The 27,832-nt window shown below is 41.0% G+C and overlaps 2 protein-coding genes across 4 annotated transcripts; both read right to left on the bottom strand.

Annotated features, from left to right (window-relative positions):
* Window positions 1–1,675: 1,675 nt before the first annotated feature.
* rpf2 (ribosome production factor 2 homolog) lies at window positions 1,676–12,780 on the bottom strand. The gene is made up of 10 exons (XM_071532541.1): window positions 12,677–12,780; window positions 9,920–10,052; window positions 7,466–7,503; window positions 6,854–6,893; window positions 6,678–6,759; window positions 5,426–5,502; window positions 3,817–3,916; window positions 3,594–3,696; window positions 3,141–3,285; window positions 1,676–2,667 (listed from the first exon to the last, which is right to left on the bottom strand). The coding sequence occupies exons 1-10, from the start codon at window positions 12,697–12,699 to the stop codon at window positions 2,485–2,487; spliced, it is 924 nt and encodes a 307-aa protein (XP_071388642.1). The 5' UTR covers window positions 12,700–12,780; the 3' UTR covers window positions 1,676–2,484.
* A 1,833-nt stretch (window positions 12,781–14,613) lies between these two features.
* On the bottom strand, window positions 14,614–26,753 carry amd1 (adenosylmethionine decarboxylase 1). Of its 3 annotated transcripts, none has more exons than XM_071532547.1 (9): window positions 26,459–26,753; window positions 21,989–22,075; window positions 20,877–21,035; window positions 20,596–20,705; window positions 20,294–20,336; window positions 19,537–19,681; window positions 18,392–18,484; window positions 18,141–18,296; window positions 14,614–18,031 (listed from the first exon to the last, which is right to left on the bottom strand). In XM_071532547.1, the coding sequence occupies exons 1-9, from the start codon at window positions 26,566–26,568 to the stop codon at window positions 17,888–17,890; spliced, it is 1,047 nt and encodes a 348-aa protein (XP_071388648.1). In that variant the 5' UTR covers window positions 26,569–26,753; the 3' UTR covers window positions 14,614–17,887. The 3 variants fall into 3 exon arrangements, with proteins under 3 accessions (XP_071388648.1, XP_071388649.1, XP_071388650.1); XM_071532548.1 differs by having other exon boundaries at window positions 20,596–20,698; window positions 20,909–21,035; XM_071532549.1 differs by lacking the exons at window positions 20,294–20,336; window positions 20,596–20,705; window positions 20,877–21,035; window positions 21,989–22,075.
* Between the last annotated feature and the right edge of the window lie 1,079 nt (window positions 26,754–27,832).

Raw genomic sequence — 27,832 nt, 5'->3', positions numbered from 1 at the left:
TATTGAAATACAGATGTAATATTGCTGCAGAACAAACTTTCAACGCAGGATTCAGAAATGGCCAAAAAAAAAATAAAGGTCCCCGCCCCCCCCCGCCCGGGAATCCTCACTGCTGTCATCTTTATTGAGAAACGTCTCACTTCCCTTTTCCACCTACCAAATATAGACATACAGGCAGGCATGTATAGATGATGTAATCGTGAATATTCATTTCGTTTTTTCCCTTTAAAAGACTAACACTTCGACTTTCTTGCATCACTTTCATACTACTTACTGATAGATAGATAGATAGATAGATAGATAGATAGATAGATAGATAGATATTTGATCTATGGAGTTCAACCATTACAGAGAATAACTAAACTGAAATCCTAAATTTTAAGAAGGATACTATAAAGTCTCTCAGCAAACCTACAAATTGCCTGTAGGGATATTATAGTGATACCATAGGAGAAGAAAAAAAGGTTAAAAAAAATTTAAAAAGGTGACTATATTCTCATTATTGGGTGCCACCGAGACATAAATCCATACAGAAATATTAAAGTGATCTTTCATAAGGGAAATCGGATTAGTAATAAGACACTTTAATGTAAAAATCACAGACGAATCAAACTTTATTCCATTTTTTTGAATTACACCCTGTTTATACAGCATGTATACTTAAGGTAGAGTTATATTAATGTAGCTGACAACATCACAGTGGTTTTCATCTCCATAGCCTTTAGGATTAAAGGATTAGGATACATGTATTCGGATTTCAGTAATCTGACTACAAAACCGGCAGGTAATTGCTAAATCAATAAATGGGATCACAGATAGTTTTAGATAGTCTGCTTTGGTAAATAGTGTTGGTTTAGGACTTAATAAATTAGGAATGCAAGTGATTTCTTTCTTGAATGTATAATATCTGGACACCTAGATAGTGAATTAATGATGGCTTTAGCAGATAGTCTGTAAATGAGATTTGAGTCAAAATAATCAGACATTACATTCCTAAATTTGTGAATTAGTTTGCTATTTAGAATTTTAAGTAATTCGTAAAAGAATTTATTTCCTGCTGAAGGTAACTTCCATTCATCTTCATGGTAAAAGTGTGAAATGATTATTGTGGAAAGAGGAAATTTTAGGGAACAAGAGTTTTACTTTTTAGATCAACTATCAAGCAGCGACCTCTTGTGGTTGTACGTGAAGAAGTTTGAGTGAGGTATCCAACTTTTGAAATAACTGACACCTACTCAGTTACTGTCAATCATTTACTACCTAAATGATTGATAGGACAAACTAAACACTAATTATGATCCTTTTAAGGTATTGCAGGTAATTTAAGTTTGTGTTGGACAAAATTATGGCACTTACTGGATCTCCTATATTTTAAGGATATTGAATGATGAACTTCAGGTAATGAGTTTTTGTTTTGCCTACAGAACTAGTTTTAATTGTAATTCTAAATTATAAGAAACATATATACCTTCTTTTAACTGATCAAAAATTAAAATTAAATTAAATTATTAAAAATAAAATTATTATTATTAACCAATAAAAATGATTTAGTTACAGAGGGGCTGGGGTATCTTTCAGGTAATATAAATAAATAAAAATCTGTGCAAGCAAATACCAATTTACACGTTCAAAACAACAACAAAAGGGTCAAATGCACTGTATTTGAATAGTTGTTTTTATTCCAAGAAACTTGGTACATTAATACTCATGTAAAACAGTTTTTTATATATTATTCAAATGGTTACTTGGAGAGAAGCCTCGACATCTGGCGAAACAGGAAATGTGAATTGCATTTGACAAAACTGAAAAAATGTTCCAACACAACAAAGTGTGTTGTCAGGGACAACGGCAACATCATTTTAAAGGTCAAATCGACTTAAAAAGACCCCACGAAATGAAAAATGACTTTTTAAAGATGTAAAGCAAAACCCATAGCACAGAGGTACGCAAGAGTGACACGGGCAAAAATCATGCTTCCTAGGAATTGAAGCTCAAAATACACCCGAACAGCTTAGACAGCAATTTTATTTCCTTTATGCATTGCACAGATCACAAGTTCATCTGCAATTCCTATTTATTGGAGTCAGTGATTTTATTTTTTTAGTCCTTTATACACACTTTATGGAAAATATTCACATAATATCTTAATGGAAAATAAGAATGACTTTTCCTGAAATTCGAAACACTTCATGGCCGCCATCTAGAAAACACTTGTGTGGACGAAAAGTTTGCCAAAGCTTGTTCAGCTTTTTTACCAGAGAACTGAGTTTCCTGACGCCGAAGACAAAGGAACAATCTGAATGTCACATGGAGAGAAAAAAAAAAGCAAGAAAGAAAGAGAATAAGAGAAATGCATCCTGTTTGCCTGACTCACATGTCAAGTCTTCGACAGCAAATACTGGTATGACCGGGACATGGTGACTATCCGATAACAAGGTGATTAATATTGATGGTGTGTTCAGTCCAGTTTCCCCCAGTGAGACCTCAACTCTCCACTTTGGACACTTTGGGCGCCTGTCCCTCCTCCTCAGCCACGACCGCCCCCCTCCTCTTCCTCAGGCCCTTCATCTTCCGCGTCTGCAGCTTGGACAGATCCTGCTTCTGCATGTGCAGCCGGCCGAACTTGGTACCGAAGGCATCGTGGGAAATGTTCTTCTTCTTCTTGGGCTGAAAGAGTGGCAGAGAGAAGCGTTAGGGACTGTATGTCAGGTAGGGCTAAACAATTAATCAAAATTTTATCAAAATCGCAATATGGCCTACTGCAATTTTCAAATCCTGGCCTACATCATCAAGAGATGTCCTGGCCTACACATCATATTCTACAGACTTAAGAAAACATCTTGGTCTGGTACAGATCCCCGCAAAAATCACACCATAATCATTTGAATACATTTTTCAATGAAAATGAGAATAATGATGTAAAAATGATCATTCCCTCTAATATCGCAAATCATATAGCAATTGCAATATCAGTCAAAATAATCGCAATTACATATTTTTTCAAAAACCGTTCAGCCCTAATGTCTAGCTAAGAATTTTTTGCCTCCTTGATCTGATTCTTAGGGGCAGTTCGGTCCTGATTTTGGTACAGATTTCCACCTTCCATCAGAGGAGGACTTTGGGAACCAGGTCTTCCTTACCTTCAGAGCCTTGGGCTGCCTGTGAGCCGTCTTGTACAAGTCGTCTGAAGCCAGGTGTGTTCTCCTCAACACCAAGTCCAAGGAAGGCCCGATCTCCTCCAGCTCGATCCGCGGCGTCCGGCACCCGGACTTCTTCAACAGAGACCTGCAATGACATGTTACATCACTTGGTGTTTCTGTAGTGAGAGGAGAGTGTCAAGTACGTGTTACTAAGATGTTAGTGAAGAAAAATGTGTAAATATGCCATACAAATCAGGGCAGGACCCCAGCGACTACTTTTGCCAACCATATTTCTAAAAAAAGACTTCAAGATGATGGTTGGTCACTGGCTCAGGTGGCTAGTAGACAAATTTACCAGCATTTGTCAGGTGAGTGGTGTTCATTATCCCACCCAGCATACATTGTAATTGTGATGATTCCCCCCCCCCCCCCCCCCAATTTTTGTTTCTGTACCTGTAGCTACGCATGTAGATTTTGCCATCCAGTGCGGTGAAGTGCAGAACATGCTCTAAACCCGCCAGACGCACTGCAGACACGGTGGGACCTCTGAAGAAGTCTGGGAGGTAAATCAAAGAAAACAAACAAAGACAGAGACATCAGTACAAGCAAAACTGTCTTGACAGTTTCTGTCTGATCTAATCTAGCAACACCATCACTGAGTGACAGGATCACAAACCTATGAAGAGACTCTTTAGGCGTTTGTGCTCGTTGTCTGTGTCGAAAGCCTCGCCTGCAAACACAAGCATTGGTTTGGTTCCCTCTGGACATTTGCTGATCTGGAATTCAAAACAGAGAAACAAAATGAGAAGGTAAATAATTTTAAAAAACAGAATTCACGTGGTTCGCCAGCCATTCAACAGTTCTTCATTTGTGAACATAAGCAGCTCCCTCCTAAACTCTAGAAACATAATAATAACTGCAATATGTTTCATTTTGTAAAGATTTGTGCTTATTTTAGATAGTACAAAGTAGAGAGAGACTGGAAGGACTGGAAGGACTGGTACAGAGTGGGGGAACAGGACGTCCCGTCCCAGGACACCTCAATGTTTCTTTTTTGTTGATAAAGTTATTACTGTGATTTCTAAGCTTAGATAAGAGCACCGGCCCTTTCCAACTCACTGGCGATTTGCCTTGGTGAGTCACCTTTCTCCTTAAGTGAAGAATGGCAAATGAAACAATGAGCAATATGGGAGTCAGACCACAGCTGAAGTTAAGGCACCATGTTGCAAACCTCACCCGGAATTACAGAGGAAGTGCCACTTGGTGTGGCAAACTAAGAGTGAAACCAGACTACGGTATTGCAAGATACACAATGCTGCTTGCTCATGTCAAATTGTTCATATTCACATAAAGAAAATTATATATATATATAAGACAGATTCTCTCCTTAATATAATACTGTCAGATCGACATGTAACTACTTGGAAAGAAAGAATTAATGTTATTGCAAATGTTAACCCTGATCATCTACTATAGAATCTACTTTACTTGACACAGTTTGGGCATTTTGCAGTGATGATTTGCCACTAAACCTTCCTTACACTTAAGACTTGAATCAAAAATCGCTGTGATGAAATGCACACCTCCAGGTGCCAAACTCTTTGATGTGAAACATCAGGGTCAATAAAATGTCAGCAAATGGAGAGAAGACGAGGGTCTGAAAAACTCCAATCTGCCCACAGACAGCAGCAGCGTTTTTCCCCCAAATGTTTAGTTTTAGTTTATATTTAGTTTCAGTTTTAATATTTTTGGTAGGGGTTATATTTTTTTAAAGTTATAATGATATAAGTTCAGAACAGGTATTTTGTATGTTTACAACAAGTAATGTGTAATACAACCATTCATAAATTATCTAAAAAAAATTGACATTCATTTTTCAATTGGCGTTCAGTAAAAATTATCTGCCCAAAATTAATTCCTTTTTTACACTGCACATTAACAAAAGACAAAATGTTGTTTAACACCTAGTTTTCATCTTGGTTTACTATAATAACCTTGGTGCTTTAAACCCAACTCTCATCACAGCAGTCAGATAGCAAGTCGCTACTGTCAAACGTTACAAAACTGAAGGGCTTCCAAGAGTTTACTGTGCATTTCACAACTTTGCATCCTGCACTGATAAGCATTTCTTTTTTCCACTTTAACGACTCATCGCCTCCCTCTCTGAACTGACCCTTCGCTGACATTTGTCTGCATGGGGTATCGTTATGGCGTACGTTTAATCCCTGTATGCAAATCAAATTTCCCAGCAACAAAGGCTTTAACGAAATAACTGGAACCGTTACCTTAATCTCGCTCAGGGAGACGTACTTCTCAATGCCAAGCTCAATCATATCGAGAACATGGAAGTCGAACAGACGACCTGCAAATGGAAACCAGAGGAAACAATGATGATAAACAGATAGTTTGCCCTGCAGATCTGCAAAACAGATTCCTGGCTGAGACCGATGGGTTTTGAAGTGTGTAGCTTTGGGGAGAAAGCAACTTTGGATAACAGTTGGGGCAATTTCCCTTTCAAAATTCCACACTTTCCTCCAGACCATAACATTTTTACTGGACTTGGGAGGTTTTGATCATTGTTCAAATATGACTCTGCTGATAGCGGGCTGATACTGGGCAATATGTTTGTCAACTAGGATGAACAGGTGATTAGTCTTTACAACTACATAAAATATACAGTGCTATATGTATCTTGACTGAACAATAGTTTTCCATTCTTCAACTGGAAATGATAAAACTCAACTTCCATACTTCTCCAGAGTTTCCAGACATGTGGAGGAACAAGGACTGTAGTGCACCCAAAGGGGGCATATAGTCACACAAACATCAGAAAGGGAAAATCAGAAGAGAATTATATATATATTCTATACAAAATACAAAACTATTGGTTAATGTTTGTAATGTTACGACAACTGAAGCACTGTATTGTTTTGGCAACAGAGGTATCTTTCCTGTCACGCCAATAAAGCTGATTTGAAATTGAATTTGAAATTTGTAATTCTGTACTAACATAGTTGTCACATTTTCAGGTACAGCTATCTGTGGCTGTGCCGACTTATTTGTGACGTGTCAGGGTTACGGTTAGTTCTTTACAAATTTAATTATTATGATTATTTCCCTTCACTCATATCTCATAAACAGAAAACGGTTTTCAGTAATAAGTCCAGAAGTCGTCACAACTAGGCTGATGCAAACTCTGCAAAGCTGACATGGGAAAAAGCTCAGAGGCGCATGTGCAAGGATGGATGAGTGTGAGTGAGTGTGTGTGTGTGTGTGTGTGTGTGTCATGATTGAGTGTTGACTGCTTGTAAGTGAATGTGTGTGTGGGTGGGGTTGTAGGTCACACAAAATGTCATTCTGAGTCAGGAGAGAGAGGATGTGTTTGTGTGTGTGTGTGTGTGTGTGTGAGAGAGAGAATGAGAGAGAGAGAGAGAGAGAGAGAGAAGGGGAACAAGGTGTTTCCGGAGAATCTATGAATCAACCGATTTCAGATCAACTCGACCTGTTTGGTCACATACTGTAGCCTTGACGACTCACCAAATATGAGATTGTTTGGCCGTTTCTTGTTGTGCGAGCCAAACAGAAACAGAGAGCAGTCGGTCTTCTTGGAGAAAAATTCCTGGGGTAAAAAAAAAGAATTTAAGAGATGAGCGATAAAACTAGAAAATATGCAGATAAATTGCAACATAATTAAGTATTTTGGATAAACTGACCAGCGACGTAGAATCCTCAAACGGCCGGGTTATGTTCTTCCTAAAAAGCAAAAAGACAACAGACTTTACCCTCATGTGACTTCTTTGAAAACCACTATATATATATTTTGATTTGTTTGGTTAATTCAATTTCAATTCAAATGAGCTTTACTGGCATTAAATACTTCAGTATCTGTTGCCAAAGCAAAACAGTGATAATCAAAAAAATTATCAATAATAAATAAATAATAATAAAAAATAATTTAAGCAAATAGCAAAACTGCGATTAATTATTGGTTACACTGGTGGACTTTGACAACTTTGTCTGTTATTTATTTATTTATTTTTAATTTAGTCAGGGGTATTTAACATTCATAAAACTTTAAAATCGATATTTTATTTGCTTAGCTGAGTGAAACCATAATTCACATGATTCTGCGGGATTAATCAAGTTTCATCTTACTTGCACCTCATATTGTGTGTCATAACTTTAGTCAGTAATTTAATTCTTTTTTTGTGGGACAGCAGAATTAAAAAAAAACATTCACCCCTGATTCATTTTAACCGAGGTGAGCTGTGACGGTTTCATCAGGTTTTCATATGAATCACCGGGTTAAATATAAAATCACTTACTTCTTGTACAGTACAGCATTGGGCTTCTTCAGTGCATACTGTGGGAGACAAGGATTTTAGGTTCAGATTTACACAATTCCACCACTGAATCATCATTTGTCATTTAGTTTCAATCATCACAGTGGACTTAATTTTGGAAAATGGGTTTGGTCAGCGGTTAGGTGGGGAAATGACTGAGAAATGCTCTCATCTCCCTGAACAGCTGCTGTCTAAGTACCCTTGATGTAATTGAACTTGAAGTAATTATTTTCACATGAGACATGTACAAGATATCACTGCTGGGAAACCATTAGCTAAACTGATTCACTGACAATTGAAGGTTGAGTGTTAGAGTGTATGTCTAATGAATGATTGTTGTTTTTTTTTCTTTTTGTGAACTGGGAGCTGTAAACTGAATTGCCCGTATGGGATAAATAAAGTTTTCTGAATCTGAATCTGAATAAGTCTTTTAACCCTTTAACCCTTTCCTAGATGAATGATAGTTAAAACACACACAATATTAAAGCTTATGTGAGAATACACCCAACTTATCAGTCTAAATCAAAAAGTAGTGCTGCAACAGAGAAGAGCGCTATATGATGTTTGCTATATTTGGCCAAATGATATTCAGGTGTCAGTACGGTCACTGGTGGGAAATCGTCTCTCTGAACGAGAAGAGACAAACTGAAACTTCAGAGCGAAATACAAAACTCAAAGCGGTAGTGAGTGAGAACATAACCTCTTGTGAAAAAAATTTATCGACTTTATATTTTGAGTGAGACGTTGGGTTAGAGGAATTGACACCTGCAACCACTTCCTCATTGCCTTCAAAATTCACGTGTGGTTTTGGCCGCTTGGGTTGAACCTGCCGTGAAAACATTCTCTTTCACCACCTCCACCAGCCACTAAAATGAAATTTAGGTCTGAGGAGTGCGCCGTTGACTTCACATTACATGATTTCAGGGTAAAGAGGTTTCAGGGTAAAATTCAAACAGGTTACCCCTTGCTGCCATCAAGTGGCAGCAAGGGGCTTGATGCCGGTGCAGTTTTAAAGGATAAGGCTGGTGTTTTTTAATGCATTGCTTACCGTCAACAAATCCTATGAAAATAACAAAATCAGCAATGATTTTGTTTTGCCAACAAGTCTCGTCCATGTAGCCGGTGCCCATTGAAGCCATGTCCCAGCAGCCATAGAACTCCATTGTATTAAAAAAACTATGAAAAACACGTCAAAGAGCCATGCCGTTGCTCTGGGCAGCATATTTCATCATCACGATGCACCGGGCCAGCCGACTTTTTCCTCAAACATCTTAATAAGCCGGCTGTAAACACTTTGCAATCTCAGGAAAGTAGTTCCATAGCACCGAAAATAGTCCCCGGCGTAATGAAGAATTTGTTCCCATTTGAATTTGATTTGGTAATAACTACAACAGCCTGACTTTTCATGGTAACAGTTAGCGATTTTTAAAATTGAAACTATGTCTTTGTGAGCTGTATTTCAAGGTTTTTAGCTTACAATTGGAGCCAATGAGTTCTGGGTTGACGGCTCAAAACGGTATGTGGGAAGTCAGAAAGTAACGGGAGTAGAGCAAATGCATTGTTGATTTTGTTATTTTCATAGGATTTGTTGACGGTAAGCAATGCATTAAAAAACACCGGCCTTATCCTTTAAGGGCAACAACTGAGACCAAACGTTTGATGCTGGCCTGTTAATTCCTGATTCAAATCGGGCTCATAACAAGCTCACAGACTTCCACAAACATCATTGAATTGATACAACATGATCATAAATGAGGCCTTGTATGTCATACCAGCACATGACAGCATGTGCTGAAGCATCACAGGTATAAAAATGTTTGTTGATGCTTTTCTCTGAATCACAAACCCACAATACTATATAAAGGCTACGCTCTAACTTAGCATTGGACTTTAAGCTGCAGCTGCATTTCAAATTATACTTATGTGATTTATTCATACGGCTGATGTTGTCTAGGCTAATGTTAGGATGGAATTAATGATTTTCAAAAAAACACTGCAAATGTCCAAATATGAGCTGAAATCCATGTTAAATATGGCTGTATATCATGTGTCAGCTGTCCTACCTGTTTGAAGCGTCAGTCTGTTGTGTGTCTTTATAATCCTGGTAGAGGCTTTACTGTATTTCATTTCTTTACTTTGATAATCAAAATGAAATGCAGCATCTGCTCTTTTAAAATAATGAAACTATTTTCTATATTTTCAGAAATTCCAATTTGAATAAAATGTGAATAAAATAACTATTCCAGGGAAAACACAGTAACATGTGGGCATGTTCAACATCAACCAACTGCAATTTTCAATTTTTCTTTATTTAATAAATATCATATTAATGATATCTTGGTCATAATTGAATGATTAAATTTACATATTGGCCGATGCCAAGTTGTGTGAAATGACTGGATATCTTCGTCAATCAGGACTCATCAGGTTACTTACGATGTCCTTCAGGGCCTGGGTGACGGTTTCACTGGTGTTTCCCCCCTTCATGATCATAGCGTTCTTTACATCTTCTGTCAGTTTGGGCGCTCTGCTTTCCAGGAAACGCTTGGAGCGCTTCGTCTTGGGTTTTCTGAGGACACAAACAAGCAGAGGTGACGGTAAGCCAGTGATGTTCGCTGCAGCAGAGTGCCACCAAGAAAAAAACAATAGAGGTCATCAGAGTCACAGAATAAAACAGGGTTTAAATTAAACTGTTGTGAACCTGGCATTGATTCACAGGGTTTTATATTTTGAATAAAATATGTTTGGTAAACCAGTGGTTTTCAACCTTGGGGGTCCTTAGATCATTAATGGGATAGGAAAAAAAACATATTTCTACTATACTACTACTATACTTCTACTACTTCATGGCTTTCGAGAGGGAAGAACCACCGTAGCCCAGATCTTGGCCTTAAGGAGGATCATCGGGGAGATGAAAAAGAACAACCTGACAGCAGTGCTGTGTTTTATCGATTTCAAAAAGGCATTTGACTCGATACACAGAGGCGTGATGATGAAGAGACTCAAGGCTTACGGTGTCCCTCCCAACCTACTCCGGGCCATAGGGCCCATGTACACGGGTACAAGAGCCAAGGTGGTGACCCCAGACAGCAACAGCGAGGAGTTTGACATCCTGGCGGGGGTGTTGCAAGGGGACACTCTCGCTCCCTTCCTCTTCATTATAGTCCTGGACTATGCACTTAGGCAAGCCATCAGTGGACGGGAGCAGGAACTCGGCCTCACTATGACACCTAGGAGGTCTAGACGACTCCCTGCTGTAGTCCTAACGGACCTAGACTATGCGGATGACATCAGCCTGCTATCTGACCGTGTGGAGCAGGTACAGGAGCTCTTGACCAGAGTGCAGACAGAGTGTGCCAAGGTTGGTCTCAGGCTAAATGCCAAGAAAACCAAGGTTATCACCTACAACATCCTCCCGGACCATCCACCTCTAACGACAACAGGAGGCACTGCTCTGAAAGAAGTCAATGACTTCAAATACCCGGGCTCATGGGTCAACTCGTCAGAGCATCACCTTAAAGTGAGGAAGGTGCTCACATGGAAGGCTCTGAATGGCATGGCCAGTGTGTGGAACTCCAACCTCAAGCTCAGCTTCTTCTCTGCGGCTGTAGAGTCTGTTCTCCTCTATGGCTGTGAATGCTGGACCCTGAAGCCCACCCTGCAGAAGTCGCTGGATGGGTGCTACACCAGAATGCTGCGAGCAGTACTAAACATCGACCAGAACAAGCACGTTACCAACAAGCATCTGTATGGGGGGTTACCAAGGTTGAGCGAGAAGATAGCATCCAGGAGAATGAGGCTAGCCGGTCACTGCCAGAGACACCGGGAGCTCCCAGCCAGCAAGCTGGTGCTGTGGGAGCCAACACACGGGCATCGTTCACGAGGGCGTCCCACACCAACGTACGTGGACGTACTAAAGAAAGATGCAGGGGCGTAAAGTACTGGCGAACTAGCCAGATGCATGGAGGATCGAGATGACTGGAAACGCCGCTGGGGGGCTCGTCCAAGGACAACCTAATTAATAGATTGATTTATTCTACTATACAAATACATAATCTATTATTATGTATGTAATATGTTTTTTTCTCTAATTTTTGCGTGTCAAATACTGACTAGTTTTAAGACTCCAGGGCTCCTCTGATAATCAAATAAACATTCTCAAAATGAAAATAATGTTTTGGTTGAACTATTCACCACTCTGCATATGCAGCCTGTGATGGGGGTCGTGAATAGGCATCACGCAACATTTTAATGGGTCACGAGCCAAAAAGGTTGAGAGTCACTGTGGAAAACTATTAATAGGCCAAGCTGCAAAGCCTGTAACCACATTATGAGAAAAAGAGAGACTGGGTTCACACAGCACTTCAATTTCCCTAAAGCTTTTTCTCGACGTAAAGTAAGTATGATCAAAGGTCAAACACTGACAAAATGGTGAAGCGGACAAACTTGTATCATTCATTCCCCCAACATTTTAGTCTCCCCATCATTTTGGGACAATGAGGACAGGGTGAGTCCAATGAGAAACCAAAAGAGAGGGGGGGGGCAGGACAGGAGGTGAATGTTTTGATGTGAGCGTACCTCAACAAACTCTTTAGTAATTGCAGGATCAATTGCTAGTATAATGTTAGTCTTGATACATATCATTCTCCCTCTTTGCATGGGGCAAATATAACCACATGTGTACCATATCACATCATCACACACACACACGTCAGTTTAACTTGAGCGAGCTGCAGGTTAACTATGACCTCCAATTTGTGATCATCATAGGTCAAACAACTACCAATATGAACGAAAATCTATATTTTCAGAAAAGCATTCATTTATGTTGTCACCTTAAAAAAAATCTGTCCTCGTGTAACTGATATCAGTTTGATTCTAGACACTATGAGATAATATGTATGTCTGCCAAAACTGTCTGTGGATAAACTCTACTTCACAAATGAAAAGGTGTGTAAACTGACTTCAACTAGATTTAACCTCCCCCTCATCCCCGACTCTCTTGTTAAATCTGTATAGGAAGCTAGCTAGCTACCTAGCAAATCAACTGAGCTGTCTATAGCTTTGCTAATGCTAGCTACTAGACTTAGCAAACTTAGTTACGTTACTGCCAAATAAGTGAGTTCTGGTCGAGATACATGCACAGCCACTTATAAACGGCGACTTATCAAAGAGACAGAATTAGAAACTTACACTATTCCACCTAATTGTGTCATTTTTCCGTCTTTATTCGTACTTCTGCCAGCAAATGTGGTTTTCACGCTGGACTTCCACGTGAATTTCCCTCAGCGGAAGACAACATTGGTCGCATTTCCGTTTGCGTCATGTCCGCCGTGGAAAAAAAAAAACGATAAGAAAACACAATAAACATGTTGGTTTTTCTCCTTTTCATGTGTCGTAAAACAGATTAAAAAATACGCTACTGAACATATAACATTTTCATTTACAAAAATGGCAATTTTGACAATAATACACAGACATAAGACACACAGATAGGAACTTGGTCGACCAGTAGATGTCGTCAAGGCAACTTGTATCACGGAGGCCTGGGTCGCATCCTCAACATGAAAATGACACTAAAGCCTAAAGCACAATTTTCTTTTTTGTATGCGGTCTACAAGGTGAAACGTATCAAGCCTGGGCATGAGTTAAACGCTTCTTACACTCGTTTTAAATGGGATGCAGGGAAGCAGCAGAGAATTAAAACCCTGGACAGTATATTTAAATAGTCTGGTTCTTGCTCACTTGGCCAACTAGACACAGTCCATATTGAGTGAACGACATGAGCTTATGATTCCCCCATAGAGCTCAATAGAAAGCTTAATAGGGAGTAAAAAAACTGCTCATATCAGACTTGAAGCTCTGCATCAGAAGCGTGGTGATTTTCTTACTTTCCTACTTTGTTTACATGATAAATGACACCTAATGTGCACTCCCATATCCACACATACACACGAACACACACTGGAGTTTCATTGGGTTTCTGCTGTAGCCTACTTCTAGCCTATCTGTTGTTGCTGTTATCTTTGTGTTGTTTGTTTTGGGTTCTCTTTGTTTTCTGTGAAGCACTTTGAGACAAACCTGTTTGTTAAATGTAATGAAACCTGACCTGACTTGACATGTACTCCATGTGTCTGCAGTGCGGTTAAGTGCAGTCAAGATACACCCAAACACTGACATGCAAAGAAGGCTGAAAAGAGAAGAGTAAAGAATAGCAAAAAACATGGAAGAGGTTTTCTTTATTTTTGTAAACTGATTTCTTTATTAAATAGAATCTTGATGTACTCAACTGGTTTTGGAAGGACCATGTGCAAGGAGGTTTAGAAGCTATAATTTCTTGTTTAATCATCTTTAATATGGAATAAATACCCTCTTGTTAAAGCTGACAGTCTGCACTTTCACCTCATCAAAACATCAGTGTTGACAAAGACCTCACTCACACTTATATGGGCTGGATCCTCCATATTTTTTGAGATGTTGAATGATGAACTTCTTGTGATATTTGTTACAAAATATTCTGGAGTAGAACAATATTTGGGGACAATATTTTTCGTGGAAAAGGAAAAAGTCTAAATTGCATTAGTCCTGTGTCCATAGAGGCCACTGAATACAACTGCGGTGACTTTTATATTTCATATATCTGTACAGTTCAAAACTTAATTATGTTATTTTGTTAGCTAGTTCAACAGAAATAGGGAGACGCATTGAATCGACTGTGGACAACATGGCAATACCATGTGTAGCTTATAGGACCGCTGACTTTATATTCCAGTATAGTTAGGTAATATTTCATAGAAGTATTCATTTTGCTTTGCACCACTCAGTGTACTGAAAATATATAAATCTTGACCCCCCCCCTCCTCCTTGTCCCCCTCTGATTACAGTGCTACCATGACTTTATTTTATGGCCCTTCACCCAATACTTAAATCTGGCTACTTTATGACTCCTCCATGAAGTGTATGAGCCGAGATATTATGATTTATCGTGACCATTTCTTTGATCAAACCATGTCTGGTTTCCTTCAACCACTTATTTCTGGTTAGAAGCAGTCTAATTTATTATGGCAACAACTGTAGCTTTATTCTTAAGTCCTAAATGCTCTGGACAAAAAAATAAACAAATAGACAAATTAGACAGATAAGCATCTTTTTTTATTTTAAGCATCAAGCTCATAGCACAGATATATTTAGCACATCTTGACCATCCAAAGAACAGCAAAAGAAAGAATTAGAACAGCAAAGTTTTCCTTCAGTACATCCTGATACATCCTGCAACTGCACCCTCTCTCACTCCGGGGGAGGCTTTCTTCACTTTCCCTTCCCACCAATCCTTTAAGAGGATTCTTCAGGAAAGGCAAGAGAAAAAAGAAAAACACTACATGATTCAGTTAGCTTTGAAAAGGTCATCCCTAAACTTCAGAACAAACTACGTTGGACACTGGTTTCACGACAAAATAAAACGTTTGGACAAAAGGGAAAAGAAAACAAAAAATGAAAAAAAGATTGGTCCGCAGCAAAAATGCATTCCTTACAAAAATGTTTTGTAAAAATTGTATTACCATTCAACTGCAAAAATGCATTTGAGTTTATAGTATAAAAATAAAACAAAAAGAGCAATGTTCCATACCAACAGGGCTACCACAACACCCAAGGTTGTCAAGTCTAAAATGTACTTAATCCAAAAACAGTTACCAAAAAATTACTTAAGTATTTGTGAAGAGTGCTGGTTCAAATTCCCTTCATGTGTCGCTTCAAGGACCTATAACAATCACGGCAGATCATTCAAGTAATTTGAGAGAAAAGGTAAGAGTGTTTCATGTAAGGACTCCAAGTAGAGATTGGTCCTCAGGAAAATAACGAAACCACTCCAAAAAGCCACAACAGACAAACTGGAGGGAAGCAATTCCAATTGTCAACTTCACTTTGAGTCCTTACATGAACTGTAAAATTATCTAGTGGTCCACGTGTAAAACAACCATCTTACTCTTTTTACAGGAGCAGAGTTTTCAGATGATGCTGCCTTGAGTGATTACTGCTGTTATCGTTATAGGTGCTTTCCTAACAAACTTGGGATTTCGTTCCCAAAATGGTTGGTGAAAGAACAGATCGCAATCCCTCGCAGTGCTGAAAGCGGGAAAAAGACTGCCGCTTTCTGTCGTCTCCAGTTGCATCAGCAAAAATTCAAACCAGTCTGCGTTCTCTGGCAGGAGAAGCATCTTGAACACCAATGAACGACCAGCGGAGAAGACAATCTGGGGCATCCAATCAAAACTCCCATCAAGTAACAAACCATATCAAGTCTAGGGACAGAAGTACACAAACTTGACCTGCTTTCAGCGCTGCGAGGGGATTCGAAATAAGATTAATTACAAATTATCCCAACCCCTAAAGGAAAGAGTCCTCGCCTGTCTAAGAAACATTATCAGGATGCGGCAGTTCCAACTACATTTCAGCTGGTAAAACAAGAGGAAGTGAAGCACACAGACCTACTTACACAGGAGGAAGAGACGGCAGTACACTACACTGTCAAGCAATACAGCACTAGTAGTCACATGCACCATAGTGTCACAGGATTTTTCCCCCTCACTGAACAAAGGGCATTGATGGTACTCCAAAAAAAAACTGCTAGGGAGTCACATTTTGGACCAATTCACTGCAAAAATGTCTGGGCACAATAAAATTAATAAAATGGCAGTTTATGCAAACGGTTATGTGTGGAATGATCCGGGATCACCCTGGCATGCTCAGATTGGTGGGCCTCTATTGTGCGCTTACCGATTTCTGTATGGGAGGGAAAGAGAGAGAGAGGATGTATATTGTTTAGAAAAAGAAAAATGCTTTGCTGGGCAAGCGCTGCACTAAGCAAAGTGTCTGATTCATTATTTCCCATTCAGAGCCACACGGTGCAGCCAGGAGGGCCACTCTTGTCATGCATGGCTCTGGGGCCAGCTGACAGTCTGACTTTGTGCGGGGAGACCTGCTGGGACCTGGACAATGGCTGCCATGCTGGACGGCAGAGGGCATTGTCCTGACCTGCACCGTAGCTGCATGGGCGACGGGGTCTCCTCGAGTCGTACATTCAGCTAAAGCCCGGTCCGGGCTCTTCTCTAGAGACCTCTACATTCTAAAGATGGGACGGCCCATTTGACCCGGCTGCTCTACATTCAGTTGGGACCTAAACATTTTCCATTTAACCAATTCACGTGAACGTGTAAATTTAGAGTGCTAACATGACTGGGGATTTCAAAGACCCAGAAGCTTCCCATAGATACAGCACGCTGTAAAAAAAGGAGCCGAAGAGTAAAAAGTGCACATCCACTCGATCACATGTTGAAGGAACTGTGGCGTGGCTTGATGACTCACTTGTGATTCACTTATAAATACTGTTGCGGGGCAATAAAATTTAAAAGCCTATTTACTTGGGGAGACACTGCAGGGCTAAATGATTGTCATGGTGGAGAAGCACAGATGAATGAGCAGGGGTGTTTGGACCCAATTATAGCACAGCTTCAAAGCCCAACAAAGCAGGAATTCCTTTGGCTTCAGTGCAGTTTACAGCCATGAGCAACCAAGAATCACATCGACCAGCAAGCCGCAATCCTTTCATCTAATATAGTGCAACATTAAACAGCAAGTATGGCGTTGGATTTATAAGGAATTAATGAAATATGCTCTTTGACAATAACAACAATTATGACAGCCAAAAGCTTACTACTGCTTATAATAATACATTCATTTAGACTTGAGACAAAAGGTTGGCCTTCTTTTCGTACCATGAGTATATAGGGCTCAACTATAAATGGTGAGGTTTTTTTTTTAAAGTGCACTCATAAATCAGTAATGATTCGTACATACCAATTATCATATTGGAAAAGCAAAATTAGTTCAATGCTAGGGGAGCGGTTGGGGGCGAGGTGGGTCAAACCGGACGTTGTGACGGGAGGAGAAGGACGGTAAGCTCAAAGTAGAGGCAGACTGATCTGAGCATGTCAGGAACCTGGCCTAGTGAGCGCGAAAGCCTTGTCTGTGGGGAATGAGGGGGGAGACCTGCAGGAAGGGGCCGTTGTACTGGGCGCGGGTGGACAGCCTCAAACAGAGCGTGTTTAATTCCTCTACATGCACTTCAAGATCACAGCAAGAGTGAGCTAGAATATCTAAACAGAGAAAAGAGCTTTCATGCAAGAGTTCTAAGTCATAGGTACAACAATGCATACAATTCAAACTGGAGGTTAAACTAGGAAGGCGCGCGGCCTCTTCGGCGCCAAGAGATCCTGAACGACGACAGCGGAGGAGGAGGAGGAGGAGGGGGGAGGACGAGCTCGCGACTGGGGGGGGAAGCCGGCCGCGGGGGGCGAGCCCCGAGCGGCCGGCTTTCTTTTTACGCCTCTTCTTCATCCTCAACCCTCAGCTCTGCTGGTTCTGCTGGTGATTCTTGGCGTAGCTTGTAAAGACAAAATTGTAATCGTTGAATTGGGCCAACTGGCGGTCGACACGCTTATAGCCCTCGAGTTTCTGGGCAGAAGAAAAGACACTGCGACATTTGGAACTCTGCAGGGGGGAAAAGAAGGGAAAACGCAGTGGGGAAAGATAAATTTGTTAGATGATACCAGTTATTAAAAGCTACGCTGAATGAAAAGACGTCTGTACTTTAACGCACCTGATTCACAAAAAGTGTAGTGACAAATTTTCCTGGCTTGAAGGCGTCCACCACCTTCCTGACCAAATCATCGTAGGACGTCTGGGAGAGATTGGTTTCGAAGCTGACATAAGAGAACTCTGGCTCTGGAGTGATGTGGATCGTCCAATAAGTTCCCTGGAGAACACAAAGGGTAGAGACGCAGTTTTAGCAGTCGGTTTTCAAGCGGACATCACCGACCGAGGAAGACACGACCATAGCAATTCACTTACATCAGTCTTCATTCCATTCATTGAGTATCCACAAGGGTTGAACATTGTGGCATCGATCACAGAACCTGGTATCAGGTCACGAATTCCACTCATCTGAAGAAAAGACGACAAAAAATATATCACCATTTCAACATCAATACCCCATTTTCTTTTAACCATAGGAACACATACTGTTGGTAAATAAGCAGCTCAGTTAATCACCATTGAAACATCAATCCCCTTTTAACTGTTATTTGACAGGGGAGGGGAGTTTTACGTAGCCATACCAACACATTACTGTCCGCCGAAGTACTTTGGTTTCAAGGTTCATATCTGCAACACTGTGACCCCACTACTGACTTTGTTTACGCTGTGATTTATTGGATTGGAAACCCCCCAATCGCCACTCTGTAATGAATGTGAGGTTAAGATACAAGGCTTTGCAGTATGTGACAGCCAAGCATGAGTTTTACATGCATTTTGCAGCTGTAAAAAGTTTATACAGTACTCACTAATAGTGTTTTACAAAACAGACAGTTTTAACAGATAGCTTTAGTTATGATGGATTAAGAGAGTTCCAGAAAGGTTGTTTTTCACTTTACAAGTCAAACTCTTCGAGAACATGTCAATATATGGACAGCGGCTTGTTAATGCATTAGGTACCCCAGCCACTGTTATTTCCTTCCCATGCCCACTCCCAGGCTCTGTACTTATCAGCATACTTGCAAAACTAATCGTTTTGATATGAAATCTTGTGACAAACCGAAAACATTAAACAGGCCAGCCACACCGCCCCGCTACGTCAGTTTAGCTCATCTATCCTGAGGCTAAATAAAACTGGAACCAGAATGTGACATTTTGTCGGATTTGAGAGGCAGCAGACACAGATAATAGAGAGGTGGTGTGTTGCAACAAGCTCAGGAGGAGACATCAGGGCCAAAATAAAGCAATATTTCAATAAGTGGCAACATCATGAGCAAGTGAAGACGTGCAACGGGCTGGTTTTCAAACAATAGCCAAACCATGCATCATATTTAACCTTTAACACTGATTTAACACCACTACCCCACCCAGACTTTCCATGCCGACCCCACGATTTGAAAGCCTACTCATTGCGAAGGAATAAATTAATGAATTTAAGTGTAATGGGTGACTTTGCTGCTTACACGAGTGACATCATTTGCAGAAACACCATCTTTCATGTAGAACTGGTCCATAATCGCTGGATCAAGGTCGCTCATCAGAACTTCCAGCGTCTGATCCGCATGCTTGTTCTCCCAGTACTCTGGTAAGTCCAGGGTAAACAGGTACCTGGGGTGAGAGAGATGATGATCACTGTCAATCACTAATCATCAAGCCAAACACAGCAGTTTATTTTTATGTGGGGTCATCAGGAAGTTAAAAATATCCATGACTGTAGAAGAGGCTCTGAATGGGTTTTACTATTAGCAGAGATTCCCAGAAAAGGGATTTTACCTTTTAACCTCTGCCTCATGATTCATTTCTGATAGATAATTATCCACGCTGAAATCAAATTGTCATGGCAGGCACTATCTTGGAGGCTTAACATCTGATTGAGATCATTCAAGAATAGTGAAACCCCCTTTTCTCCTCAATTCCAACCATGTATGATTCACTGATGTGGCTCAAATACCAAGATAGCACAGAGGAATCTAGAAATAGTAGGCAACTTTGGCTGGAATTTTTTTTTATTGAAATAGGGAACGAAAAAAAATGTCAGTGCATATTTCTGGGATAAAATTTGTGCAGGGGCAAATTCTGAAATAATTACCAATATCTAAATATACCCTGGTAATAGTAACGCTGTGTGGAGGGGGGCTTTCAATGTTACCATTTCCTAGTGTAATACAACAATTAAAAGAACAGCAGGTTCAACCAGTGTGGGGAAACATGTGATCTTACCAGCAGTCAGAGTTCAAACGTCCCATACAGTATGCTGCTCCATCTGGAGGGAGGGAAAATAAGGATGCTCATGTCAGTTGTCATGTCAGTTCCCATGGATTCGCATGGATTGCTGAAGCACGATGCACCTTCTTAGTCACATAAAACTTGAGATGTACAGGAGTGGAACTCTAAAAGAGACATCACTGATCAATCTCCCAGCTGGTGCGCTCTTCTATTTTTGAAATGTATGAGATATTTTGATAAGGGGGAAAATCTGACAAGGAGGAAAAAGTGGTAACATTTAACCATGCGTTACATACTTGGGAAAATCTGGCTGAGAAATTCCACTTCCTCCTGGAAGTTTCGATGAGGGAACTCTTGATGGGTTGGCTTCATGAAGTTCTTGCGAGAGTAGAAGAAATTCTGCACAAATGAAGCACATAAAAATGGTTAACTATTCAGGTTCTGATCATAATCACAAATCAACAAATAAACATACACTAGCTAAACTTAGCTGCCAGCATCAATAGAGATCTACAGAAATCATGATAGTTGTATTTGAGTATTTACATATGCAAACAGTTATGTCGTTAAAGTTATACATTGTAAAATAAATGTAAATGTTTCTCCAACCTCAATGGCATCGAAGCCGGAGTACTCCCTGGCGAGTTCCAGCAGAGGCACCAGTGCTTGCAGTAAGAGGGTGGTTCCACATGTCTTCAAAATGAAACGTCTCTTGGAGACAAACATGCTACTCTCACTGCGGAAGGAAAAAGCAGAAGAAAGGTGTAAAAAAAAAAAAACATACTGAAATCCCATTTTGACATGCCACTCTATAATTTAGCAGGACTGGGAAGTGTTGAAAAACTGATAACAGCCCTGTAGGATGTGGCAGACCAACACATGAATTCAGCAGCATGATACTCTATTCTTTAGGTGCATACCTAACGGTCAGACACTATAAACAGCTTAGCAAAGTCTGGCTTGAGGGCTTACTGTGGCGTATAGCATTCCCATTGTTGTTCCACTGACCAAACACAAAGTTTAATCTAAAGTGGGACAAATTCATTAGTAGCTCAACAGGCAACAACTCAGACTTTGTTGTGTTAATTGAAAGGGATTTATCTTTATTCTCCTATGTAGAATAATAGGCCAAGCATGGTGCCAACTTTATCAAGGTTAAGGGTTCAATTCCCACTCCCACCATCCATACTAAAAATGTATGCACTTGTACTTTGGTATCAGTTCTTTGGTAGTGCTGAAGCAGGGTTTTCTTGATTCTTGTTCATGTGTTGGCATTTCATTTGAGAAATCCATTTAAGGTGGGCTATGACTCTCACCCTTGCACTCTTATTTTTTTTAATATTTTCAACAACAAACAGCCTTGCACTCCTTACTGCTGGTTGCTTGTAATGTTGACATTGCAGAATTTAAGCTTATTCTACTGTGGCACTCTTTGTAAGTCGCTCTGGAGAGGAGCATTATCAAAATTCCTAAAATGTAAACATACCATCAGACAAGTCCCAATTAACCGTACAGAGTATTTATATCTCCGAAGTTCTTGGAATCACCTGATAGAGTGACCGGTGATGTTTTCAAGGAGTCACAGTCCTAGCAGTAGCAAGCAGATTATAGGTGACCGCTGTCTAATCCTGCCTGCCTCCTAATCAGCAGTAAAAACAGGGAAGGCGTAAATAAAGATCCAGCACTCACCTGAGTATATAAGCTTCCTGCTTGTCAGTCTTTGTCACACTTATGATCAAACAATGCACATTCTCCAAAAGTTTGTCCCACTCAAACCTACAAAGAAAAAAAGACAACATTTAGCATTTTGGCATCCATTCCCCATGTTTTTTTTTCTTTTTATTATTGTTATTACCCATGTGCCTTCTGGAACTCAATCCCACTACTAGGAAGAAAACCGAAACGCTATTGCCCATATACAAACACACACACATAAAATCTTATTAAACAAGGACAAATAGACACTGACAGCAGCATTCAATGAAGCTGAAGGACTGAATTGTCTTGAGCATGTTTTATAAGCACTGAAGTAAACCAAGAAAACATTCTTCTGAACAGTAATGCCCTGGAGAGGTAGATGCAGCGGGGCAGGGAGCCTCCAGTGTCTGTGACATGAGGGAGGAGAATATCAGAAAACAAAAAAAAGCAAACATGCCTAAATACATGTTCCTGTAATGTTTCAACTGATGTGTAGCACATTTATACATTCATGTACACTGAAATGCACTCTGTACCGGAGGGGTAAAAAACACTACAATAACATACTGCACATTGCATTTGCTTTCAGAAGCAAAGGAATGGTTTCACAGTCAGACTTGCAGGAATAAGGCACTTGCACTGTGCAGGAAAGCTGCAGGATATTGTGGATTTAGGTTTTGAATACCGGTCCAGATTCCTGGTTTTTGCCGCTTGGTAACGTGAGGACCACAGGCTGGCACTGACACTACAGCTTTCTGCTCAACAACAGGAAGGCTCCCCCCCCCCCCCGCCTTCCAGTCTCTGCCTCCACCCCTCTCCTGTCTCTGCCCCCCCCCTCCACCCCACACCCCTCAGCACTCAAGGACAGCTGCAGTGTAAATGCAGCTGCGTCACGTTCCCACTACAACCTCTGAAGGGCAGCCAAAGCGAGTAAAAGAGCGCATGCGGATCGTCCATTATGAAGCACAGCAGAGCCTGGTAGAGAAAAGGGGGTGTAGAGCGCAGCACTCGGTGGTGGTGGTGGTGGGGGGGGGTTTACCAGTGGTGGATGTTGCACAATTTTCCCCCTGCGAGACGGGACAGGGGCGGCGTGAATTAGCTGCCCCTTCCGATAGTCGGCGTTTCAAGTCTGAACTGGAAATATGCCTCAGAGCGCCAGGTTAGGATCTGTTACTGAGCCTCCAGCCGGCACAGACAGCCCTCGTCAGAAAGCAGGTGTGCACGGCATCCAACTTTCTTATCAACCAGACACACTGGCAGCTGGTACGGACTTCCACTAGCTAATACCATTTATTTGCAACCAAAGTAGTTTTTAGAATAGAAACGCCCGACTGAACTGAACACTGCTTGCATTCCAAAGCTGCTGTTTGATACAACAGCAAGAACAAGCCACTGATAAAATAAAAAGCAGTTATTGGCTACTGGTTAGTGCCATTTCCAAGCCCAGCGGATGCATTTTGGCAGCAGACTGGTGAGGTAGATGGCAGTTGAGAACCACACACACCAACCAACATTCAGGAATAGCTCACCCGGCTGATAAAAAGTCTCAAGTCAATGCTATAAAACGTCAACAAATGAAACCTATCCCCACTGTGCAACACCAGTGGTATTCCCTTTAGCCTGTAGGTGCTACATAAATAAATAAGAGATTGTGCAAGTTGTTCCATCAGTCAAACAAGTATGAGCTTACTTTGAAGATTAACAGGTATGAGACGGGCATGATATGCGGTTAGAAGTGTAGATGATTCACCGTGTTTCCTACATGGCACTACAAGAGCTGTTTCAACATACCAGCTCCATACCAAAGAGACGCTGTCACTGGAGACCTGGGCCAACTCCCGTTTCAGTGTGAAATAGACACCAGAGTCTATTTCTGGTCACTCAGTAGGGTCAAATTTTCCCATGAAAGAATGGCCTCTAGGAAAGCACTGCCAAATGAATAGAAAAGTTTCATACACCTCAGAGACAGGAATAGCCTGTATGGTGAACTGAGATGCCTGTGAGCATCGTTCCTTAGATTTATTCATTTGACAATAAACAGTGAAGAGTGAAAGGAGGGATGGGAGGGTGAAATGGGGGGGGGGGGGGGGTGCAGCATAGGTCATGAGCCAGATTCAGTCACAAATACATGGCATGTACATTCAGCTGCAGAGCCGTCAGGGCACCACATAAATTCAAACCACCTAGCTGTGAGGACATGAAGTGCCCATACAGGCTGGTTTCCTGACAGAGACGGTCACTGGAGGCGGACAGTAAGCTGCTCCTGAGCCCAGCGGAGAGCCAGCAGAGCAGGCAGAGGTAATGTGAGCGAGATCCAGATTTGTGAATCAGATGCCCTTGTGGACTTATTTGGACATTGGCTGGCGTCCAGCAGGCCTGATCCACTGACAGTGTCTCTCTGAGCCGTTAATCTTCCCTCTGGCTGTAAATTAATGCCAGTCGTCATTCGCTCGGCTGGCCGCACACTCTTCTAAAACTGGCCTCTCTGATCTGGTTAACAACCAGAAACTCAGGCTTTCCCTTGCACAGACAGGTTTAGCCTTGAACCTTGACACAGACGGGGAGAAAATTGCAACTACTTAACCATCTTCCACCCACTGACTAATGTAGAATTACTATGACAAGTAAACGGGTCAAGTGTCAAACAGTCTCAAAAGGTTAACCCATCGGCAATCCAGACTGACAGGTCAAACAAATTTAGGCAATAGATTTTAAACCATAACAAGAGAATGGGGTGGGGAGGGAGGTCCCATTCTTTTCAACCAGTTGTTGTCATCATAAATAATTATCTGTAGACAATTTATTGCCACAACACCACATATCCAGTTGCTCTACCTCACTTCACACCAAGGAGTCAACGCCAGTTTTCTCCAACCACCTCAGTGGGTGATTTTTCAGCACCAAACAGTTACATGGCTCACCTATAGCACATCACAGCAATAGCCAAGCCATCCATTCACATCGATTCAACTTGGCTTTACATAGCCCAAGTCTCAGAGCTGGATGCTATAAATGTGCAGTAACAAATAGATTTTGAGGGGGATGGGGGTCGGAGGTCAACAGCCCTATTGAGCGGATATATCAATTTCTGTGAATGCAGGCAAAACTAGAGTACTTCCAAGCAATCTATGTTAGCAAGCCCTCTAACCAATCAGAAGAAATGGGTGGAGAGTGTATGCATGGTTAGAAACGTGACTGGTGCAACTCTAAGTTGCCTAGATAGAAAACGTACAGGCAACTTTACATTAAATGTCAGGTCTTGTGATGATTATGTGAGCAAGATGAACCTAATGTGAAAGAGCATCTTGCCATCACTCCTGGAGCCTAATGTCTCATCCGAGACTATATCTGATGATTCAATGTGGCCCGTTATTCAATATTTTATTCATCACAGACATGTGAGTTACAGCTCGGCTGGGGACATTTGAGATATACATGTAGTCCGGTACTATACTTGCTCCCAAAGAAATAATAAATGATCTCAGAGTAAGCCTATAGAAATCCCAGCAGGTTGATATTTGATGTTTATATCCTGCAGAGACTACATGTATTTTGTTAAGTGTCCGTCTTGATGTGCATGTGCGCTGTAACCGAGGGAACACGCGGTGACGAGCACATGCTGGACATCTTGTGAAGGCCCTCGGCGGAGAATGACGCAGAAAAAAATAACCTCTTAGTTCCCAGCTACAGAAGCACACGAAATTCCTGATTATTATCAGCCCCCGTGAAACTACACAGCACTAATACCCACACAGCTAGTGCTATATTCGTTTCCTTTTAACAAAACCACGTCCCGTTTCCAATGCGGGGGCAATGAAACGTGTGTGTGCGCAGATGGAAAAATGGGCAAGCCCGCGTAGCACCAGGGACTGACTTTCACCGTCCATGTAGAAAAACAGACAACAGTAATTTAGCTAACACATTTGAGCTCCTTCTAGGCCAAATAAATTATAGGGTAAGAAAACAGACGCGGTGTTTTTGTAGAAAGACGTTTTCCCCAATGAATCATAAGGGATGCCACTTGCTTCGTCATTAGGAGAACCTAGCGTTAGCTGTCATTACAAGTAATGGGTAGGCTTAGCTAACCTTGTCTAGATAGCTAACATTAGCTAAATTACGACTGGAGAATGAATGACTCAGCTAGCAAGTGCCAGTGTGGGGGGAAGGCCATTTTAGAGTGACGGTGTTTGCTAGCTTGAGCTACGTGTACTGCTGGACATTTCTATCTACGGATGGGATAATGAGTAACAAAACTATAAGGACTCTGACCCTTTACACACTAACAGTACTCGACGCGAATGAATGAATCAATCAACTCAAACATGTGCCGGGGCATTTCCGTTCCAGTTTAGCGTGACAGGTTGCTAGAGACTTGAAACGGCAACTTGGGTGAACTGAGCGGGGCTACGGCTCGAGGTAAATCATCTCCAAAACCTTCTCGACATCCCCAGAAACACAAACCTTGGGATGGTTCGGAGGTCCCCGGTTCCTTTGGTCTCATCCTGCCGGGAGAACCACACCTCCAACAGCTTCTCGGTCCCCTCGAAGAAGTGTGCACCGTTCTCTTCCATCGTGAGACAACAGACACCAACAGAAAATTAAACGTCGGTAACGTTTTTCGACTTGATAATCCTTCCTCGATCAGTATAATTTATTTAAGTACAGTCCTTTAAACAATCCAGGTGTTGATTTCTTGGTTTACCGTCTTCCCTTTTACAGAGAATACCGTTAGCGAGTGCTAGCTAATATCGCCGGCCATACTGTGTAGAGCGCTGAATGAGAGGTGCACGGTGGTTTTATTTACAAGGGTTAGCGACGTCACGTCTCACCGAGCGAATCACGCCCTCGGACTCTTGCTTGCAAAGACGTAATTGGTTTAAACAGTTGTCAATCTCAGCGAGGGGTTTCCTCACGTGACGATACATTTTTACAGCCTTACAGTTTTGCCATTATAGAAACCATTAGGTTATAGAAACATGCCATCATAGAAACATGCATCAGCCCTTTACAAAAACATAATAATAATAATAATAATAATAATAATAACAACAAACAACTACAGTAACCCAGAAAGACATTTTGGAGAGATACTATGCCAATATCACAGCAAGTGATACTTGTATGTCCCTATATGATTATTAAGATAAGATAAGATATGCTTGTATTGTCTCTTTATAGACATTTATCTTGGACTCCTTGCTGTACAAACACAGTACAAACACAACATAGCAAAACAAACATAAAATAAAGTTAAGAAGAAGAAGAAAAAAAACAAAAACAAAACAAAAACACACAAGCGACAGAACCAGATTGCATAGGCCTACCTCATATTGCACCTCCCCATATTGACACAATCATTATGGCCACCAACCTGTCCTACCTGTTGGCCTTGACCTAATGGACAAAGGCAGGAGTGAATGCTTGTACCTGTTTAGCCCGCACTGCACTGAGTACCACACTATAAGTTCCTTAAGATCTATGAAAACAGCAGAAATTTCCATAGAGCATAACACGAACCTGTAACCTGCATGTAGATCAAGAAAATACCACATCATTGCAATTTACCAGCATTTTATTGTACCAATTCTATTAGCATGCATCCCAAGTGTTATATTTTTGTTGGCAAAGTTTTTGTTGGATGCTGCATATCTGAATCAAACTTCCATTTGGCCACTGGCCGAGATGTATGTAGATTAGAGTTGTTTACACAGTAATACAATAGTAAATAAAAAGGTGGGTTAACTGTGACTTCCAGTTGGTGATCATAATGAGGCAATTTAAACCAAAATCAATTATATTTTCAGAAGAAAAAAAAAATGCTTTGGGTAAAGACCC

Source organism: Centroberyx affinis, unplaced genomic scaffold (assembly GCF_046629955.1).
Source record: "Centroberyx affinis isolate AG114_WGS23_722 - 3 ecotype Tasmania unplaced genomic scaffold, CSIRO-AGI_Caff_v1 ptg002206l_1, whole genome shotgun sequence".
NCBI classification, from domain to species: Eukaryota; Metazoa; Chordata; class Actinopteri; order Beryciformes; family Berycidae; genus Centroberyx; species Centroberyx affinis.
The sequence above is the reverse complement of the archived record's forward strand: the minus strand, read 5'-3'. Positions and strand labels throughout refer to the sequence as shown.